The sequence below is a fragment of the Caloenas nicobarica genome, chromosome 2 (assembly GCF_036013445.1).
Source record: "Caloenas nicobarica isolate bCalNic1 chromosome 2, bCalNic1.hap1, whole genome shotgun sequence".
In the NCBI taxonomy this organism is placed as follows: domain Eukaryota; kingdom Metazoa; phylum Chordata; class Aves; order Columbiformes; family Columbidae; genus Caloenas; species Caloenas nicobarica.
The window spans coordinates 153,577,208-153,600,806 of NC_088246.1; the positions used below are offsets into that span (position 1 = coordinate 153,577,208).

The 23,599-nt window shown below is 38.7% G+C and overlaps 1 protein-coding gene across 1 annotated transcript in view; it reads left to right on the forward strand.

The window, feature by feature from the left end:
* The window catches only part of NSMCE2 (NSE2 (MMS21) homolog, SMC5-SMC6 complex SUMO ligase), a 131,839-nt gene that overhangs the window by 56,737 nt on the left and 51,503 nt on the right, over positions 1-23,599 (forward strand). The window contains 1 exon segment of the mRNA XM_065627518.1: positions 4,797-4,950. Within this exon segment, the coding sequence (XP_065483590.1) occupies positions 4,797-4,950 (154 nt within the window).

Here is a 23,599-nt window from a genome sequence, read left to right on the forward strand (position 1 = left end):
CTACCTAGGAACACTGACAGGATTAAAAACATGCAGCTAATGGACTTCTGTGCTAGAGAAGGAAGAAAGAAAAGGCTAAAAAATAACCATGGAGTGTCACATGCTGCAGCACTGTAATGCAAAGTCCAGTGGCGCATTTTTGTGGTAGGCAGAATGCCGCTCTTTTATCACAAAGTTTGCTGCCAAGCAGCCGTTAGCTTTTTCAGGCCTCTTTGTAGAGAGTGAACCAAATGCAGATGTTAATTTGAACTTTCCCTCAGCTAAAGGAGAAGGTAAAAGGATGGCTTTGTGCTCAAAGCACAGAACCAGGATTTATTTATTCTTGGCTCTGCCACAGTCTCCTTGTGCAACCTTAGGCCAAGTTATTCATCTCTTCATGCCACAGTCTCCCCATTTGTAAAATACAGCTGATGGTAGATATGTCACAATGGGCATTTGAGGCTAAATTCTTTAATGTTTGTAAGGTGTTCTGGGGCATAATACTGGGAAGGACAAACTACTGAATGCTGCAATGCTGTATGCAGAGTTATTCTGATTAGGGCCTTTTTAGACACTGATCTGTTGCTCTCCGTAGACTAATACCACAAGCTGGTCCAATTTTAGTCTGTGGTACTTTTGACCTCCCTGGTTCTGGCATTGGTCTGGGACAGAATAGTTTATTTCCCATTTGGTGGTTATGGTAATTGATGAAATAAAAATTTCCCAGACTGCCCCTTAGAATATCCTGAGTTTACAGTTATCTTAGGCTGTGCAAGCTGGCCTTTCAAAAAGCCTGATTTTTGGAGGCAGAGTCTAACAGTTTATACATGGAATATACATGCTATCAGTGAAAGAATCTACAAAAGGAAGGCTCGTCCTTAGAGATAATTATTGGCAGAAGTCACCATGAGCTGGCTTATTTCGTAAGCATTGCCCATCAAACACAGTAACCTCTTAGCATGGATCAGCTGTGACCAGGTGGTGTGGTGTGTTGCCATGAGCAAACATATCTTTAGACAGGTAAACCACAGCTACGTTTTTCTAAACAATGGGTTTTTTAGTATTTCTAAATGTGTTTTCCTATCAGCACTGCTGGTAGATCATGTGTGGAGTATCAGTAATTATCATCTAACATGTCTGTTCTCTCTCTTGTTGCTGAGCTCCCATGTAAACACTCATGTGCTTCTTCACTGCTATGGGACCGTCTCAGCAGATGCTTTTGCTTTTTCTGTTGCTGTAAACAAGCTGTTGTGACTGATGCTTCTTTTCACCATATGTCCTGAACACTCCCAGTTCATAGTTGTATGTCATTTCCAGGATGCTTTGCAGGGTGTGTGTGCCTCCGCCCCATTTCAAAATCAATGTAACTCTCAATGGATTGACTAATGACTGCAAGGTGTTACTTAGCATGCTGGGTTTGGCTGACAGTGCTACTAAACGAACAGTTGTTTGCTTAACATGTCTTTCATGGTTCCCATGTGAAGTAACTTACTGACATATTGAACATGCCAATGACTTCAGGTTTGCTAGTAAGCATCTGTCTGGCTACTGCTGGGACCAAAAAGTAGCGTGACCCCAACTTGTTGCCCTGAATATTGATAATTTTGCCCTGTCCCTTAGACAAATTGTATGTTTGTATTGCCCTCATACATTTTGTTATGCTGATCTCATCATCATTGCATCCATCCTGAATCTGTAGAGTAAGAGTGGGTGGTGAGAACTAAAGAAAAGTGTAATGTACTTGTAAGGGTGTTGTGCTGATGCAGGGTATAAGATGTTGCAATTCTGTCCCACCGTGAGGAAGTAGTACTGATGTCACATTTTCTTTCATTTGTTTTCATTTATGTTGTTGGGTTAGACCATCCTCAACCTTCTTCATGGAATAGGGCATGCAACACTAAAGAGAAATCTCTTGTGCACAGCAAACGTGTTTCTTGTTATTATAGTGGGTGGACATGCCTTATTATTCACCTGTGACATGTTGACCTTCCAGAAGGTCTACCTGGCATTTCAGTAATAACACAGGTGATGGTACAGTGTGAGTGTGGTCAGGGATGGTGTCTCTACTAATCATTTTAATGAAAGCAATCATCTGGAGGTGAACAGAAACTGAATTTAAATTGTAAATGTGAAAGAAGTTAAACTACAGGAAAGAGCATTCTTTGAGCATCTCTCTCATCTGACTGTCTAGGTTTCTACATTAGCTGGTTGTCTGAGCCTGTGTCATATGTGCTGCATTGCTGGTCTATCCTCACAAAGTAATGTATTGCTATTGGGAAAATAGCTGGTGTCAAAGACTTTTTTCTCTTGGTAACTGGTGGAATTGTTCCTGTTACCTTTAGCAAACAGTATGCTAGCTCTTACTTTTTTAGATACATGGCAGCAAGCTGTGGGATTATAGTTCTGTAGCCAGTAGAGGGTTTGTATAATTGTCCTCTTGAAGTTAGTACAGATGTCTACATGCAAATTTTTGTTGCTCCGCAGTGGCAGGGGCAAATCTTGTGTACACATAATACAGTTTCTCAAACATCTGTCCTTTTTGCTAAATTAACAGTATAAGATACAGTTCCTGGTCTTTTTCTCCTCACATGTGTAAAGTCCTTTAATTCTGGAAGCTGGAGTTGAGCGAAACACTGTTTGAGCAAACATTGCCCGTGCCCTTCTCTTCACCTCTCACTCTGAGGGTATAATTGAAGATGCGACGTTGGTGAATTTCTGTACTCAGACCTTCCATGACTCAAGAAAAAGATATAAAAAGCCCGATGTAACTGTATCAACGTGTAACATAGTCCTTCTGGAGAGGAAAAGATTATTGATGTTGTCTTTGCTACAGATGGATGTCTGTAATGAATGTCCACATAATTTCTTTTACTCTTTGTGTGAGTATCAGCAACTTAGAAGCACTTGGGAGTTTTTTTAGTATGTCCTGTATGGATCTTCTATATGGTATCTGGCCATAGTGCTCTCATTTGTGCTGAGGGCAAGCCTTCGTGATGGGTTGTTATTTGGGCTATGCTTGTGAGCGTGGTCCTGTGTTTATACATTATTTTTATGTTAAAGAGAGAATGTAATTAAAAACAGCCCGGTAGAGTTGTTGCAGAAAGGAGGATGTTTGCATGACATGTTATTTAAATCAGATAATTATTTTATCATGTGTTAGATTTTAAATGTGTTTTGGTTTAGCAGCTGCTTTCTTTTGCCTGCATACACCTGATGGCCAAGTTTCTTCTCCGGCTGAGTACTGAACAGTGTTGGGTTTGGGTGTGATAGACCTTCTTTTGCAGCAGTTTCTTGTGATACTAACACAGGCAAATCATTTGAGTGTGTCTGATTGCCCCCATTGCCTTGGGCCCAGGATGCTCTGGTTTCCTTTGCTCCTTTTATCAGGTTTCGTGGGATGCGGACTGTACGCTCTTGCTTGGCTTTCCGCAGCAGTCCGAGCATCTGCGCTGACTTGCTCTCAGTCTTTCATAGTCACTGTGCTCCTTTGGTACTAAGATATCCCTGAGTCTTTCCCATTTGCAGTTAGATGTTGTGGTAGGTGATCTTTTATCTCCAGGTGCCTTAGAAAACTACATGCTATCACCTGGCACTGCATGTTTTTTCTCATTTTTCTTCTTGCCACAACTTGCATCAGCTTAAAATAAATGTGCCAAACTGGCTTTACTCTTGGAAGAAATAATCATTCTATAGATTGCTTTGCTTTGATCAAAAGGAAAGTTTTCTTGGCTATGTAGCATTTTATATATCTGCAAAGTCCGTTTTTGCATGAACATTTATTATTTCTTTGGCTTCTGAATTAAAATATATTCTGTAGGATTTCCAAGGTCTCTGTAAGTGCTGAAACCTGTAAAAGATTTGATGAAGTGGAACATTTTTTTCCCAGTAGGCTCATTTTCTATCTTTCACAATGAATAGGATGGTGGTCTGGTGAGGGGCAGAATTTAATGTGCGATGTCCATTTTCTTTCAGAGTTTGTGCTGTTGCTGATCATCAATACACAGCACAGACCCTGCCACCTGTCAGCTAGTTCTTAAGAATACCTTGTCAAAGGTAGAGTTCTCTAGAATTTAATGCTGGCTTGAGAAACAGAAGGAAAAACTCTATTGTTTTTTGGGGGTTCCCAAAATGCTTTTTCTGTTCTTGGAGTACCTTAATATTGCCTGTGTGATGACTTCCCCTTTAGTTTAAGTCATTTATTCTTAAGATCATTCCAGATGCGATTACTGTAAGCAGGGGCTTTACCATAAACTATGTTTTTGCCTGTGTGGCAAAATGCTGCTTGTTCACACAGCACAAGTTATGTGAGCTATCTGCACTGCTTTTGCTGGTGTTATCACACTAATCATGCCATGTAGATTATTAGCTTCTGTAAAGCTGATTCAAAAATGCTGAGAGTGGAAGTTTTTAGAAAACTCTTTAAAAGGCTATTTCTGTTTTTCATTCATTTTCTCACTTTTCAGACAGAGTTGCGTTCTTTGATTTTATTCACATTCAGTTTTATGCTCGTTGTTGTTAACATATTGACCTTTACCACTCGCAGATATAAATTTGACTGCAGAGATTCCCTTTTCCATATTGCTAGTGTGAGAAACACCCTATATACAGTAACTGAGTTAAATGACACTGAAACACTACATTCTATAGTTACTTTTGCTGAAATAAATAATAACCTGGAGGTTATGGTTTCAGAGCAGGAAACCTAACTGGAGTCAAAAGAAACTGAGATTATGCGTATGGATTTTTACTTTACATCTTTTGCTTTGTATTAAATTATGTGTCATAATAAATAACATTCTATTTCTTATTCTTTACAGATAAAACGAGAAAAACCAGAAAATATACCAGATCTAAAATATTTAGTAAAAGAAAAATTTACTGCACTGGAGAGCAACAACAGTGACTCAGATTTGCAAAACAATGAAAAATATATATATTTTAAGGATCAACTTAAAGAGATGAGAAAACAATGTAAGTCTTATTTTTAAAAATATAGATTCTTTGAGTGCTAAATGGTAAGATGTGACTAACTACCGTAAAATATAGAACTGCCAATTATGGCTCAAACTGAGGTGAGTGTTCGTATTTAAATACTTATTTAAATTGATATCTGTATAGAAAAAAAACCCCAGCATAATTACCTTGGTAGTTTTGTTTAGATTCCCACAGGTCCTGCTGTGTTTGAATACAAATATTGTGAAAATCTTGCCTCACATATTTTTTTTTGTAAGGTAGACTTTTTCATTTGAAGACTTTTGGTTTTTTTTGCTTAATTGATAGGATCTTCTAAAGGGATTAGGTAAGCTGTTTTGATTTGTCACTTAAACAAATTGCTCCTGTTTCACAACGTAGGATGTGTTGCAACTCTAAAAAGACCTTTGCTTTAATCGTAGAACTATATTGTACGAAAAATGCTTACTCTGTGTGTTCTCAGGTTTACAGCTTCTATGCACGCACCATGTAACACTACAACTTATTAAAATCTATTTTTCTTAATTCATGTGATTCATCAAGTATTAAAATTTTAACTTATTTGTGCTTGAATTACCAGAAAAGTTGGAGAGTGAACAATTCTTCTATTTATGCAACACAACAAAATTATATGTTTTTATTGCCCTGTACATATAGCGGCCATTAAAATATCATTGTGATTACTGCTGCTTGGAAAGTTCATGGGCTCTAACACTATTTATGCTGTTCTTCCCCAATCATGATTATGTTTTGAAATCATATTATTCTGCTTGCTGTCTCTTGACCCCTGGACTTATTCCCTCCAACCCTACATTTTGATTTCAACATGAACTGGTATCTCAGGAACTTCAGGAATCGCAGATTAATGATTTATACCATTGGAAAATGATATTCTGCATGCTGTCCTGTAGCTCTCCTTGAGTTTTGTTTTTTTGGAACCCTGTCCAAAACCTGCTGAAACTAGCGGAAAGAATTTTCCCGCTGGCTTCACTGGACTTTGGATTACTTCCCTGGAGAGGTTTGTGAAGTGTGAGGACATGCTTGACAAGGTGAATTTTAGATCTGATATCTCAAGACTCCCTAGGATTAGAACTTGAGTGCTTAGTATATTTGTTTCCCATCTTTATGGTCTTTAAGATTTTGGATTTGAGTATTAGCACTGATCTCTGAATTTAACAGGCTCTTGGCACTACTCTAAGAATGAAAATACCAAGTTGTAGACCACAAAAGAGTGTAATTTTCACTCCCTACCTAACCATAAAATTATTACTGCCCCACCATTATGTTCAATTCCTAATTTCCAGGTGTTTGTAACTGAGGAGATAAAATCTTGATAACTGACTTTGGATTTACTTTCCACCTTGAAACTGCCTGAGGAAGGGGTGTATGCCCTAGTAATATGTTCAGCTTAGGCTGTGGGACTGTGTTCTAACTGGCAGACCTGTCAATAAAGCTCAAATTAAATAAGCACAATAAGAGTTATTCTTTAAAAAAGAAAAATATGTGAGGATGTCATTCTGCTGCTATGTCCTGAAATTCAGATTTGTATTATTAGCCACTTCGACTTTTGTTTTGGGTGTGCATAGAGGTCAGACTGTGCCCAGAATGAAATGCATGATGATGTTGGATGGACTGCTGTGTTCAGTACATGGACTATTGATCAGCTGGGTCAGCTTGGGTTTTGTAGAATTCATGATGTTTTTGATGAGGTAAATCCATCACATTTGCTCCTGTTGCAGCATTTAATGCAATTTAAAAGGTTGAGTGCAAAATCGTTAGTTAGCTTTCACAAGCAGTCTTGGATGCAATATAATGGTTGTGTATTCAAATAAACCGCCTGGTGCAGCCCATTTGAAATGGTGAACTTGGTGCCACGTCAGGTCTGCAAATAGGAAAGAGGTGGAAAAATCAAAGTTAAATCTTTCAAAGCAAGCACAATTCTGCTGCCTTAAACTTGCATCAGTGTTGTCTCTTCTGCCCAAATAATCTGTTGATCCATCACAGTCCTACTTTACTTTCCTCTTCAAAAGGCTCTTTTACCAGGAAGGCTCCCAGAAATTCTTGAGTAATAATGGGTGACTGACCATCAGTGTGATCTGTTTATATTCACATATGTAAATTTGCTTCTGTATGATACAGTGACCTGGAACCAGTCAGACTGTCCAATTTCTCTATCTACAATCTATTGTAGTTATGTGATCTCCTTGACATTACCCTTGTCCTCCCTCTCTCCTTTTTGTGTGTTTTTCTCACTCATACCTAGCCTTTAAGACCCACAGAACTGAGTGTCACACATTTATTCACAAGCTTAAAAATGTCAGATAGCCACATTCCTATAGGATCAGGGCCTTTGGTCTTAACACCTTTGTGAGAGGCTAAACTGACACGTGTGCTCCATCTGGTACAAGAAGCCTCTTCTCATTGTTGGGCTCTACATAGTAAATTACTATGCTGTATAATTGATGTATAATTGAGCACTCTTAAAATGATCTAAAATAACACATATGCCATGTACTGTTATTGTAAAGAAAGAGTGGGCTCCAGGTCGCTATACCAGCTGAGCTGAAGATTGATAAAATCTGTAAAAGACATCTACTAGTTTTGATAAAGTGGTGATTTACCCTATAGCACACTGTGTGTACATGTTATTTTCTTTTTCTTTTGTGAGGAGAACATTAATGTCACTCTATTAAATATTCAGCAGCCATACTTAAGTCATTCGTGTATTCTTTAGCTTTTCCTGTATGAGTTGTGATTTCAGAAGTGTGAGTCCTTACAATACTGGTCCCATAATACAGCATATTATAATTTGTCTGCAAATTTTGAGACGCACTTTAAAACTACTTGATGCAGTTACATTTATCGATAACTTCATCAGCAGCTACCTGGTTAATATTTTGTTTTCAACTAGTAGTCTTGCCAGGTTTGGGCACAACTTAGTGCAAAAGTCCTGGCCTGTTTCAAGCACACATATACATTCTGGTCCAAATTTTAGCTCTTCTCTGAAATTTGGTTTTATTGCTCAGTCAGATAAAATGGAAAAACTCCAGCCAAGTTTTCTCAGAGGGGCTTTCCTGGAATTTTCTTTTTTCCCAGCCTTTTCTATCTCAGAGGAGCAGATGGGGTAGATGCTGAAATGATTTGCCTTCCATGATGAGTTACCATTAATCATTACTTATCTTTTATGCAGAGTTGGACATTTGTACTCTAAAACAGCTGAACAAGGAAACATTATATTCTCACGTTGCCTTGCTACTTAAAAATTAAGTAGGATTTAAAGGAGAAAAACGTTCTCAACACGGTTTTTAGGTATGGTGCAGAGTGAGTTGTTTTAACAGAAAATTAAGAAAGCTAATACATCTTCTTTCTTGATATTTGCTGCCACAGTGATGAAAGGGACCTGCGTGGTTGTTCCCTGCCACCTGACAAGTGACATGCAGCATGGTAGGTAGCTCTAATATTCAGGGAGAGGAACGGTGCTGTATCACCTTCAGATTGTCCTCTTCTTGAGGCAGTTCTTGACTTTGAATGTTAGCAGCAGCTGAGGTGCAGAAATTAAATTGGGAAAGTGCATCTCTGTGGCAGTGAGGATGATATCATACCTCAGAGCAGTTTCTGTTCTGCTCGTCTTTCAGACAGTTTGCAGGCATTTTCCCTCAATTTGTGAGCCTTTATTATGCAGCTACTTTAGCTGGAATTTGTGCAAAATGATGCAAAATCTCCACCTCTGATGATATGTGTCAAAACACTGTCAGACAGGTTTTATGTGAACAGCAAGTGATTTTTCTGAAGTCTGTTTTCAGAACTATCTTACATTGCTAAATTCCCACTTCCATTTTTAGTGGAAAACATTTTCATTTTTCTACCTAAACCTGCTTAGAATGTAAGCAGTAGAAAAAAAGTGTTGATTATTTTTAATTATTTTTTAAACCATATCTTGTACCCCAAAATAGCTACCATTATCTTTTCCAAATAATTGAGCACTTGGAGGGATATTCACTAAATCTGGTAATACCAGAAATTTCTAAATGATTGCATGTGTGGTTTGTAAGGAAATGCATGACTGATGCTCTCCTTACACATGAGAGTCCTGGATCTGCAACGTGCTTACTGATCCCCTTTTGATTAAAAGTGAAATGCTTAAGCAAGTTGCTGAAATTAAGTTGCATGAGTAGATCCTTTGAAATGGGTGAGATTGCTGGCAGGTTTCACTTCCCTATGGGAGTGGAACCACAGTACAGAACCTTGCAGGGCTGAGCCCATAGGAACTAAGTCACGATCACTGCAGGAATTGTAGCTTTGCATTTTGTATCCTCTGTAAATTTAAAATCCCACCTTCTGTTTAAAGTTGTATTACCAAGTCTTTTTATTTCATGCCAGTATATATATATCTCAACGGCATCATCTGGCACAGGGTATGAGAATTTTGCCTTCACAAAATGAAAGCAAGATCTGTCTTTAATCTCTATGTATCAGTTTAAATTTCTGATACTGTACGAAAAGAGGTAAGCAGAAGGTATAATCTCTGCTCCTGTGACCTGAGCTGCCACTGCTGTATTTGCTGAAGGTTATTTAGTTTCACATTCGGCTCACAAAGGATAACAGGTTCCATAACCCTTTTTTAGCAGCTGATAACATGCACTTTGAAATCCTTGATATCTCTGGTCTGTGCGAACACCCAGCAGATGCACGCTTCAGGATTCATTTTGTAGAAAGTGTTAAGATTTGAGTGAATGACAATATTGACGGTTATGCCAAACAATTTGAGGAGTGAATTTGGCAAATGTAGGAAATATAATATTTTTTTAATAGGGAACAAACCATTTTGAGATGCAATAGTAGCTTAGGAAACTTTTTGTCATAGGAAACCAGTCATTGTAATGTAGTTTGGAAAGTAGCAACACTGCAGCTATAAAGCTCTTCCATGCCCTCTCCACTGAAGAAAAAAGTCTCAAAGGTTTTGAAAGGAGACGGCATGTATCATGATTTAACCTTTTGCTAGGACAGATTTTTAGTCATTATCAATAAGCAAATATTTTGAAAGGATTTTAAGATTTTAAATGTAGTATTTAATGTTCAAGTAGATGCCTTGCAACTTTATACCCTGTTGATATATGTATTTTGAGCCATGCATATGCTGAGAAATAATGATGTAAAAAAATCTTATTTTAGATGCAGTTTGGGGTAGAAAAAATGACACTGTGAAAGGAATTATCTTTAAATTCATAAAACGGCCTATCTGGAAATCTCAGGTCAGATGAAAGTCTTTGATTTGCTTTTAGTAGGATGAGAAAGCAAGCTGCAACAAGACATTGTGTAGCAGAATGCTTGACAAGTTTCATCCAATTCATCCTCACAACATCACACTGAGGTAGGCAAGTTATTATTAATTTTATTCTTCACCATATTACAGGGCTGAAGCTTGAGTAAATAGTTGAAGTTACTTGTGTGGAGTCACATAACTGATTTGCAGATCTGGGTTTCTCTCCACTTGTACCTGACTTCCTAATTGGTCTCTTTTCATCCTTGTACTTTGCTGTGTTGGCAGAGGATCAGCTGAAAAATAACGATAGTGTGTTTTTCTTTGTATTTGTAATATAAAAATAATAATTTAAAATCACTTTACTGACTAACTGGGGGAAAACAACTTCAGCGCAGAAGTTGAAAATTCTAGCTGAAAGTGGGATTGGTGTTATGACAGTTCAGTGGCGTGTGTGGGATATGCACTTTTCATTTATGTAAAATTCCTTATAGACAGCCCTTTCACTAGTGAAGAAATGACACATAATTCAGCACTTAGGAAGGTCACTTGGAGTTTAGGAGACCTCAGTTTAGTTCTTTGCTTTGTTACAGTCTTCTTGTATTACATCAAGTTATTTAGGTTCTGAACAGATCACCAGGAGTTAGGTGCCTCAAATCTTTGTGGATCCGAACCTTATACCTATGTCTGAAATTCAGCCAGGTATATGTTGTATTTGTGGACTGTGCAAGGATAAACTAATGGACATGGACTGGTTCATATCCATGCTGCTCCGGGCTGGTACCCTGTGGAGCAAAGAAGCCATGTCCACTCTGCGCTGCAAAATACTCAATTGCGCTGCTTCTCTTGTGGCACTGAAAGCATCATTATTATTTTTTGTGATTTTTTTTCAGTTCAAAGAGCTGGAAATAATAACATAACTGCGTTTTAGTCTGCCAGAGTAATGTTTTCATGGCATGATGCTGCGGGAGCAAATTGCAGTCCCTGAGGAGTGACATGAATTTGTTTAGAGGCATTTATGTGAATGAGATCTGACTTTTGGGTAAGGTTAAAGGACTACTCTGAGGGAGAAACTTGGCGTGGTTTTGTGCTTTTTGGACTGTGCTGTCTGGATACTTTCTGGAAGGAACTAATTGGCTTGCTCAGGAGTGAGCTAGCCTACTTGTAGTTTTGTAGGATTAGGAGATCAGGGCCTGGGAATGAAATGAGTTAAAGCCATGATGATTATGTCTGACATGCAAACTCTCTATTTCACAGTTTTTGGAAAAAGAAACAAGCTAGAGAAACAAACTAGATCAACAGGATGCTCAAATCCTATAGCAGTGAGAGCTATACGGTACCTGAGGTGAATATCCAAATTGCAAAATTACCATCGCAGCTAGTGTCATCGCTAGTTTGTGAAGAAGGGCCAACTCTAGAATGAATGAAACCATCAGAACTTTTCTTTTGCAATCTGGGACATTTTTTCCAGGTCAAAAATTAGCTGTGTTGATAGGATAACAGGCAGAATCTTGCATTACCAATAATTCTGTTAGTGGATTAATGAAAAACATCAATTGCCAGTGGATCTGGTGAAGGTTTCTTTGATGAAATGGTTGCCTTTCTAATGTAATTAATCAAAATAAGAAGTTTCTTGCTTTGGCGTTTAGAGCTCTGACTTGGAATTTGTAGTTAAAATAAAGAGGAATCAACCCACCCCTTCAAACAGCCCTTCTCCCTCGTGAGTAACCTGGAGTATAGGAGACCTGGATTTCAGTCTTAGTGATTTAAAATCAGAACTTGGCTGACTCTGGGCTGACTAGGTCGTTGTCCTGTAGCTCTGGAATCAGTCTCCCTCTCTCGTTCAGTGTGTATTTAACTATATAAAAAAATGGAAACTACTGCGGAAGGAAATACTGAGAGACATTGATGCTTTAGCCCTGTGGTAAAGGTACTCAGCTGAGGGACGTATCTAAGTCAGAAAGGGCATCAGATGTAGGTCTCTCCTGTTATAAATATCTGCCCTTCCGATCAGTGAATACTTGAGGGTAAACTCCTTTTACCTCTTTCTGTGCCACTCATCTGATCTATACGTGTATTTTTAAAAGATCTACATTTTTTTCCATTGCAAAAGTCTTTGCAAGATATAATTCTTGCTCTTATATCAGCCTGGTTTTCAGATCAGCACTGCAGATATAAAATCTAGAAGGGAAATGGAGTGTTGCATAGAAGTAATTTTTTATTATTATTATACACATAGGGATAATACTTTGGGTGATTTATTGTAGCTGTCATAGGATAATTCTCTCTTAAGTGAGCACGCTGACAGCTACCAGCATGGCATTTTTACTGTATGGAAGAACATACAGGTCAGAAAGGGAACTTCTGGATGCTGATTCCGTTCCGTTGATGTTGCAGTCAGTCACATTATCTAATAAAATGCATTAAAATACATTATTTTTTTCCCCTTTACTTCTGTTGGAAGCGGGATGAAAAACCTGAGAACCTTGCTCAGATGGTGAGAAATTTTCAGGCAAAGCAGGTCTGTGACCAAGTTTTTCCTCATTTGTTCTTGTGCCAGCACTGCACCCTATCTCATATATATGTTCTCCCTCAATGGTGCTTAGTTCAAGTCAGTTCCTGTATTTCTTGACTCTATGGTAATCCATTTGTGCAACATGGAAACTTAGAAAATCTTGTGTCTTGTGACCGTATTTGAACTCATTGGAAATGTTTTATAAATTCAGATGAGTAAGAAGCATAGAGGTAGATGTTAAAGCTTGCCTGCATCTGAAACTCTGAAAATTTCAATAGATGAATTATACCGTATGGAAAATTTGCTGTCTGGTAAGAAAGCATGACCAGTTTTACTAAGAATTTTCATTAACTTCTTTCATGGTATAGTAATACTATTTTTCTTTTGAAAACCTGACTGGTGAAAATGCAAGGACTGCCTCTGCCAGCTCAATACAATTTTACTTGCCATTATGTTTTTTGCATGCTATTCAGACAAATTTAAAAGCTCTTGTGCCATGAGCTTACAGCTTAAACTTCAAGTGCGATCATAGGAAAAGAGGTGAAGAACAGTCCAAGGAGAAGAAAGCAAACAAAGAGGAAAGTGAGGGCATCTCAGTCTTACAGTTTTTCAGTTGAGATGTTCTCATTTTGAAGTTAGGATATTGAGGAGGAAGGAGGAAAATAGAGCTCAATGGAGCTTTAAACTTGGGAAGCTTTGTTTTATTTGCTCTTTTTTTCTGTTACTTGAGTGTTTATCTTACACCTGGAGGGAAAGTAGGGGTTTTTTTACCCTTCTTATATGTTCATTTTAGTCATTTATATGTGAGACTTTGTGCCACTAGTATGCATCAGGGATCAAAGCAAATACTGCTTCAAGTAGAACTCTACTCCACGTAATGCATTTGGATTGAGTGCCAGCACAAAAAGCATTTGAGGAAGAACAGGAAAGTAGATCTGAGATAATGCTGACTAAATAATAATCCATCAGTGCATATCACACTGCATGGTAACTTCAGAGTACTCCAGTTCAGAGAAAGGAAAACACCTGGTGTTTTTATGGTTCCTGAAACTATTTGCCATGTAGCTCTTTGGTGTGTCTTTCAGAAGAGCTGCAGGTTGAGCTAGATCTTGGTTAGGTAAGCGTCAGTGTGGCTTCTGAAATTAGTGGAATTTCCCTGATTTATACTTGCAACACGCAGTAACATGCATGCTAGTAATGTGCAGCAAGATTAATAAACTTCCTCTAATTCCTTTTATCAGAAGTTCATGTGCATTGACTGCTTACCATAATTTTTTGTGTGCATATTGTTTCATTTCCCTCTCACCAATAACCTCACAATAAAGCATGATTTCTTTCCAACTTGAATTTTATGACGTTAAATGTACAGGAGATCTTCTTCACGCTACTCCAAACCTGTTAAATAAGTTGAGCTGAAGTGGAGGAAGAAAGCTAGAGAAGTGCTAAAGGACTGCAAAATCCATCTTGGAGGTTTGTGGAGCTCAGACTGGATGCCAGAGTCCAGAGTTCAGCGCCTTGGCTCTCACAAGGAGGGTTAGGGCACATCTGAATGAATAACTTTGTTCAGTGATGAATCTATTTTGTCAGCACAGTGTGCTTTACATCTCTATTTCAATCACAGCATTGCATAAGGTGGCTAAAAACATACCAACTATAAAGTAACGCAAGGAGCATGAATCAGGGCTTTTCCTGTGACACTGAGCACAGATGCTTATATGACGTAGCTGGAGAGGAAAAGGGCCATGGCTCTGATCTGTGGATTTGGGAATTTCAGGTGCTCAAACCATCACTGATGTTATCAGGGAGGTGAAGTGGTAATTTTGTGTACCATCTCTTAGGAGTCACCTAAGATATGTTGCTTTCAGTCGCCATTAGCACAAAGAAATCAAACACTTTTGATGGCATTTACACTTACTCTAAAACAGGCTTGGAGCATTCAGATGTTCTGTCACAACTGAGGAGTGGTTTAAGTTGTCGTTTTTCAGCTGTTGCTCGCTCTCATTTGAGACACAGCATCTAACCTTACAAGTGTGGATAGGTTTATTGTGTCTTATCATCTCAAATATGGCTGTAGATTTGTTGTATTACTGACTTGATCTCAGGATTAAAGGCAAGTTGTTTAACAGGTGTTCGAGCAGGCACCAAAAATACCTCATGAGGGAGAGAAGCAGTTATTGGAGTGATGGTGAGAGTGCCTATGTTTTATATCATAACATTATGTCTACAGCAGTTGCCCAGGAAGTGATGCAAATAAATTCACAAGTAAGTGTGTAAGAAAAATCCCTTATGGGGAAGATGTCACTTTTGGCTCCTCTCTGGATTCTCCAAATGCCCCGATCAGATTACTGGAGGCTGGACAAGAATAACAGGAAAGCATCGCTCTAGGCTTTCCCTGCCTCGTGCCCTCTATAGGGATTTGCTGTTATTCATCATCAGAAAGGCTGCAGGGTGGGATGTACCTCAGGTCTGACATCATCCTGTTGCTCACGGGCTTGGAGCAGCCCTGGGCTGGGGCTGGGCTGCAGAGGGCACTCGTGCAGAACCTGCGCCCTGTGCCGCTGCCCATGGACGGGGCTGGGAAGGATGCAAAGAGGGCGCGTGACTGTACCCCGGTAGGTAACTCAGCAAGGAATGGGAAACTGGGTTCTCTGCATCTCCATCGCCACCTTCTCTTCTTCCACTTGGATGGAGCTGTGCCTACTTTCAAGAGCCAAAGAGGTCACAGGACAAGCAACATATTCCTTGTTACTCAGGCTGGGGCAGCTCTGGGCAAGTACAAAAGTCAGAATTTCAGATCCCTGGAGAACCTGGGAGAGGCTTACCAGAGTTAGATGCCTTCAGGGTTAGGAGACCACTGAACAGGATTTTTCATCATTTTGGATGTTAGTGTCTGTAGTTTGCTTCAGTTCTTTGGATCCGGCCCAGACTTAAGTATTCTCGCTCACTCCCTACGTGAAAGTTTATGGGTCAATCCAAGACTTAATGAAATAAAAATAAGTCTTTCCAGGAAGGCTGTTCATCAGGATCTATCTATAAACTTCCGGGATAAACTAAGTGGCTAGTTTATAATCAGATAGGAAGATGGGGGAAAAAAACCCTGCTTATTGCAGCATGGAAGAAGACCTCATGCAGAAAAGCTAAAGAGATTTTTGAAGAGAAAAAATGTGAAAGCTTTCGTATTGCTTTATCAGCCTCTACATTAGAAATAGTAATTACTGCAATTTAAGACTAATGAATAAATCACTGTATTAAAATATGAACAAAAAAGTTTAAAAAGCAATCATATGTAATCATTTGGCAGCTCTATTTTTAGTGTGGGCAAAGTAAGCCATTCACCTAACCTTTGCTGCTGCATCCATTGCTTTTTTTTTTTTTTTCCCCTGCACCCCAGATTAAATTCTCCCTTCTTGTTCTCTAGCAGTTTTGTTGTGCCAGGTCAGATGTCTACATGTAATAGTTGGGCTCATGTTCCTCAATTTCACAAATACCTGCTCACCTAAGAAAACACGGCTGTGCAGGTAATTCCACTGAAATCATCACATCACAGCTATGTCATGGACAGATGTTTTCCAGCTCTGTCGTACTCTCTTTACCTCTTCTCTCATTTTACCCAACTGCTCCCCAGCCTGAATCATCATCCTTCCTCATTTTTCTGCAGCTGCTTTCCCTTTTCACATGACACCACAACCTCCTTCCTCCCTCAGTGCTCCTCTTTGGCTTTCCTCCCTGCCAGCTCCTCCTCAGAAGTGTCACGGAACACGTTACCCACGATCGGTGTACTTAGTTTCACTATCGAGGCCTTCATGTCCGTCTTGTTTTGCTCTGAAAAAAATATGCGTAACTTCATTGTCCTGATAAACCGTTTGGTTCATTTACACTTGCTTTGCCTGCACGGTCGCTGATATGCCAGTGTGCTGCCAGCTCCGCTGTGTGCACAGCACAGGCCATAATTTAGAGGAAAGTAGTGGCTACTGACCACTAACAGTATGGTTGGTGGTGTGCTGGCTATGGCTTTACATTTTAGTTAGAGTTGGAAAATCTAGTAGCTGAGTGAGTCACGAAACCCAGTGTAGCAAAATTCGGTTGTAAATGAAAGAGGAACATTTCCATATTCTTTATTTGGCTTAATTCCTGTGCCTAATGGCTGTGTATATACCATAAACATTGAGAAGGAGCAACCATGGAAACACTTGTTTTCTTGCATTGCTAAATTTACTCTGGGTTGAATATTAACACAGCGCCTGGCATTACTTTAAAAGCAAAAATAGCTAAAGCGTGACTCACTGTGAGTCATTTCGTGCTAGTCCTGCTATACTGCCTAGAGCTTGACATTGAACAAGTTGGCAGCCTGCATTGCTACATTTTTTTCTAGGAACTTTGAACGCATTTCATTCTTGTGAATTCTCTTGTGCAACAATATTAAACACAGCAATGTGTTTATTTTGCTTCCAAAGTCGAATGAATCAGAAAATGGTGAAACAAAGAGTATTTTTCTTGGAGATTCTGGAAGAGCTGTATTCTGAGAATTATTTTTTAGCTGCAATAACAAAATGATTGCATGGATGTTAAAAGTTAATCACGTTTTATCCACATTACATAAGATATATTTTAAACATTTTAAAATATCTTTATTTAAAATTTATTTTCATTTTCAGCAAAGGCATATGTGGAATCAGAAAGCTCAGCCCTGCAGATCGAGAACGTTTTCTCTTTGGCCAGCAGAGGTTTTATGATGGGAAGGCAGTCGGCTCTCAAGGGGCAGACAAAACCAGGCAACTGGGTTCCTATTGGCCTCTGTATTTAAAAGGCACACCCTAAATATGGTGCTCGGCATCTGCCAGCGAGCAGCTTGCTGGCTGATGGTGGGAATGCCTGGGCCAGATCAGCTGATTGCAGTCAGATGGGAAGGGGTAATGGGAGAGGCCTGAAACCAAAAGCAACCTGCTGAGGGAACCATGTGATGTTCTCCTGAAATACACCGGCAGGGGCAAATATCACTTTTCAGTATGCTACAACTTTGATTCCAGCTAAATGTCATTTCTAGCTAAAAGCCACTTCTTAGGACAATAGATAATGAAATCCTTTAATATTTAAAAAATATTACTATGATAACTGAAGAAAAACCTTACGCTATCAGCATACAACCTTCTGCTGGTACCATACTAATAATATAAGTTTAAAACATCTACAAAAGTAAAATCCAACATACCTGGGTATGGTTAAAAAGATTGCTATGTATTTCTTCCTTTAACTACAGATTATGGTAATAGAGAATACGGTACATTCATCTCTGCATTTAATAATACATGCTAAAGCATTTTCTCTATCTAATCTGTTAGGACACCAACTGCAAAAATTTCTCTTGAAGTGTTTTCCCTAGAAAAAGTTCTCTTTATGATGACTCAAGAGAGAAATAAGAATAATTAGTTAAGCTTAACAGTGGCATCCTGTGCATTACCCTGATTTGCACTATTTACATTATTTCACATGGATTTGTGAATGAAAGTACAGACGTAACTGCACTGAAGAGACTTCTGTTTAAAGCTTAAAATTGTTCAGTAAACATAACTAAAATAAGGTTAAAGTAATTTTTCTTAAAGTTTTACTGAAATGATATCGTGTTATTTTCCAAACCTAGAATAAAAAAAATGATTGTATTATATCAAACAGTGCAAACTGGGACAGGGGGTTGATTTCTTCTATGTTACCTCTCTGACAGTGACCCCCAAATCACTATTATTAGAATGGTTTCAGTAGTTACTCATGGTATATGCTCTTTAGCAATCTCTTCGTAGCTACTGAATAGGCTGCACCTCAGCCACACCTCCAGACGTGTTATGCAGAATATTGACATGAGAATTTATGTTAGGAGTAAGACTGTGCATTTTAAAAGACAGCTCTGTGTAGGAGGTTTTTCTGCTCTGAGGATCATCAGAAGGATTGGAGCTGCCTAAGGCATGATATCTCTTGGGCATCTCTATACATGTCATATAAGTAATGCCTTTATTAAGCTACAGCAAATTATTTCCCTCTCATATGCGAGTGCTTCTGTGTACACGTTCACACATATTGACACAGAGAGTATGGGCAGGGCAGTGACGTGGAGTCTTTCTCTTTAGCACATGCCAGAAAACCATGTGCTGAGTACAAAAGAGCACGATAGTCTCGCACTGAATGTGGACGTCATTACAAAGTATTAACTGCTTTCTGTAAAGACATAAGAAATGGTCTGTTGAACTGAAACCAGTGTCCTGTTACGTGTGCATCCTAAAATGACAGGGAAGACTCTCAGTTCTCAAATCACTTTCTGTTCCAGTGAATTTTAATATATTTATATGTATCTTTTCTTTAATATTTTCATGTGATAGAACAAACAGAACACATTATGCAAAACTGAAAATCATATACAGTGCTGAAAAAATTCATAGCCACTTAAGTACTCTGGACTGTGAGGATATCCATCTTGCTGCATTCTTCTCCTGGGTCTTGAAGTGTGTTTGAGGTGCAGTATTGGAACGAATATGTCTGTGAGTTGTCAACAGAAAAGTGATAGGAATTTTGGACTACCAAATTGTGTTCTGTGGATATATTCAGTTTCAGCACTGCTTTCAACAGCAGAATGGAGGCTTCTTTTTCCCGCCCTTCAAATTGATTTTATCAGGTACATCTAAACCTGAGGAACTCTTTTAATATATGATGGATGAGATGCCTAGGATGTAATCCCTTATTCCACATGAGTTGTGAAGAATATAGTTATTACTAAGCGAATTTGCCATTAAATGTAGTACTTGTATAACATGAGCTACGGATGGCCAGAAAAAACTGTTATTTTTCTGTTGCACTATTTTTCCTGTGACTGTGCCCTTATAGAACCAACCTTACTGACTGAGGTTGTCCTCTGAGCCTTTAATCTTAAAAATAGCCCTTTTTGCTGCAGTTTGTCTGAGGCTGATTCACAAGCATAGTCATGCAAGATCCAGTAGCACCATTGGTCTGACTGTTAATCACTGTCACCTTTTGAGAAAAAGAGACTGTGTGTTAAATTGCTCATTTCTAAACATCTGCCAAATTCTTTTGTCACTGTTTTTTTTTTTTCCCCACACTTAAGATCTATGGGAAGCCTTTTATACTTATGGTAGCAGAGGTTTGGGTGAAATATTAGTAGACAGATTTGCCCTGAGATTAACTACAGACCAGAAACTGCAAACAGATGTTTGCAATAGGAAAGATCTTCCAAGTCATGAGAATCCTTAGTCTTGGGGCAGTCATGTCACCAGAGAGGATGACAGTGAAGAGATGTGCTTTTCACTGAGCAAGTTAAGGCATAACTAGGTTGTCTATTTCAGATCAACTCTGCAAGTTGAGAAATTTAAGATACTGAAAGTTAACTTTCTGCATCAGCATGGCATATTATGAAGCTAATTTCCTAAATCCACATTTAGGAGTCTAAGTCTGGAGCCATATTTTTAGTTTATATATCAACTTGGAGTATCTCTTCAGCTCCCTGATTGAGAAATTTGATTATTATCTTTCTTATGTTGCCCTCTATGTATCGGGGAAAGTCTGCAGCTCAGCATGAGCGTCTGCAGACATGTGCAGACATATTGAACTCCTCTGCCTGTGTTGTCTCTACATCTCGCCAGGTCAGTGCTGTGCAGATGTGACTATACAAATTCTGAATCAGCACTAGTCTCCATCAGTTCACCCAAGGGAATGGGCGAAGGAGCCTTGTTTACACCTACCTATGTAGACGTGCCCTCAGATTCTCCAAAAATTCCAGAGGATGAAGATTGTAATTAGAACAATGTGCTCATACTTCTGCTTATATAGATGTCTCTACATGTGGGTTAATTTGCTTTTACTGCTTATTCCTCCTGAGCACGGGTCAAGCCTCTGCTTGAGACATCAGTGTGATTAATATTACACTGGATATCTAGAACAGCATCATTATTGTATTCTTTTTAAGCAGTTAAAAATAGGTAGCAAGAACTGAGAAGCTTTTAATAGGCCGTGAAGCTGTTGACGTATCTTCTCTTTAAACAGCAACACAAAAAAATTAAAAAATTCTGTAGGTAGGATGTATGAACCTTATTCCAAAATTGCTTGAATAGAGTTGTTTAAAGAAAAAGATCATGTTTGCAGTTCAGGTGTTGTTTTAGACCTTAGTAAAATACTACAGAATGTGAATCAGTCGATGGTTATCTGTGACGAGCAGGTAAACAAAAGATTTATTTCCCAATGGGTTTTTCATATGATGGTGACAAACTCCATTGCACAACAATGGTCACATTCCAAAGCTGCAACCAGGTTCTGGAGGGCTTAATTTCACAACTGCTTACTGTGTCCTGTTGCATTACAGTGACCTTTCAATAAAGAAGGGAGATTGCTGTGTTTTTTGGTGGTTTGTTTTTTTTTGTTTTGGTTTTGTTTTTTTCCCTTTGGATTTTTTTTTTAAACTTAAAAACGAAATGAGGATATAGTGTAGTGCCCTACTTCTACATAGCAAATTTTGTCATTGACATTTTTAAACTATGTCCTCTAGTAAAATATTCAGAAGTTTTGTGTTTTCTACCTTTTTATAAATATTTTAATATGTAGATCTAGTTAAGGTTTGCATTTACATTGGCAATATAGTTACCTGTAAAAAAAAAATTCTCATGTTGAAAGACTGACATTAAAAGTATGTTTTCTGTGTGTAGCCACTTATATATCATACTTCTGACATATCAATACAACAAAATTATTTATTGTTTAGTTTATATGTGGAGTTTTTTTCAAGGTGAACTCATGAAACCCTGATTTCTAAAAATTATTTGGTTGAAAAAATAGCTTCAAAGCAAAAATTAAATCATGTTAACATGATATAAGAAGGATATAAAAAGTAATCTAAATATTATTTAGTTCCTGACTGTTAGAGTTTATTTTGTGCTTATGACATTCCCTACATAGTGACTTATTTTGGAGTTTGAATTTTAATAACATGAAGCACTTTGTTACAAGTACACTCTTACTTCATAGTGTGAAATAGCTGTGCAATCTTCAAAATAACTTCAGTGAAAAATTACTCTGAGGCTGATAAATGAAGACAGTATCCAACAACCTGAGAGAGCTGAAAAGGCCAGACCTGCAATCAAAAATATTTTGCTGTTGCACCTGGGCAGGATCCTGGCTCATGGATCATCTGTGTCTGTGACGTGTGAACATCACATTTAGACCTGGGCAGGCATTAAGTGAATAGTGCATAGATTCTGAAGTTTGAGTAAATGCCTATTTGAGATAACTGACTAGGAACGATGAAGCCCATTCTCAGCTGCGGACTTGCCCATCAGCCACACAGTTTGTGCTGGGTGTGTGCTCAGGTGCAGACTTAGGTCTGACGTGGGGAGATGCTCTCAATGAGGAAAGCTTGAGGCTGCTAGCCTGACCCAAAGCTGTCAATCATGTGCTCTGATCTCATCAGGTGCAGGTAGATTTGGGCACCTAACAACCGCAACTCACCAGCAGATCACATAACCTCTGCTGGTTGTAATCATAATTTGGATGCTTTGAGCCTGAGCTACGGCTCTGCTAGCAGCTGGCAGCAGAGTACCAGGTGTGACACCTGGAATTCTTTGCTTTCAAACAGCTGTTGACTTTACCGTATAGACAGAGGCCAGGAATTACCCCCTGAAATTCAGTGAGAATTAGATTGGATGTGTAACAGTAGCTTGAAAGTTGCCTGTATTGTTAGTACCAATAGATGTCTTCAGAAGAATCCATAGCTGTAATGAGTTTCCTAGCAGAGAGAAAAGGTCACTGCCACAGTGAAAGTCTTCCCCCCCCTCGATTTCCACACCAGAAAGAAGCTTTCTGTGGTGCCAGTGAGTCTGAAAGCAGTGTAAGCAATTAGCAAGAAAGAGCTTGAAAATTCCATTGCAAGAAGCAGGACTGCTCAGAAGTGGAGATGCCTGGGATTGTTCAGCCTGATTAGCGCCACTGACAGAGGGGTGATGTATGCTAATTACAGCTCCTTGGAAGCAGTTGCATAAAAGCCCAGAACGTCTCCATGTTGAAACATAAGGCTCTGCAGCATTCCCTGCCTTCTCTATGTTAGTATTCTCAGACCACCTGGGCAATCCAACTGACCTGCCGGGATGATGCATAGAAAGGTGTGTCTGTGAGCCAACCTGTCAGTGGTTGAGGGTACAGGAATGGGAAAGTTTCACATTAGGACGTGTGGCTGAGTAATATAACGCCTGATCCTATCTCTTTGGGTCAGTCAGCCCTCGAGAGTGGATCCTGAAACTGCGGTGCAGTATTTAGCCAGTGCTCTGTAGTGCACGTCTGATCCAAGTATAACGAAGAGAGTTGCTTATGTAAAATGTCATTTCTGCTTTACCACGTGATATTTTCTACTCTGGTATATTTTTTACGCTGTCTTCATTATAACAACAAGAAATAACGACATTCGATCCATAATAGGCAAAGTAACGAATTCTGATTGTTCAGAATCAACATGATATTTAAATTAACTCTTTGTAAATACAAAAAGTCTCGTCATAGATAATGACTGTCACATTTTTTCCAGGAATTATAATGAAAGGATGTTTTTCAACTGTTTTCAACACATTTTTCCAGGTGGTTCATGGAACAGATTGTTTAAGACTTAAAATAGAAAAGCGGTCTTTAGGAAAAAAAATGTTTTAAAATACTGTCTTTAAAATAAACAACCAAAGACTTGAGCAAAAGATCTAACTTGAAATAATACATTCTGTTCTGCTCTTTTTCTAGGCAGTTCTCTTTAAATTGATGGTAGTGTTGTAACATCAAAATGTAATTCCCTTATAGAAATCAATTCATAAACAACAATTAAATAATAAGGGATGTTTCATATA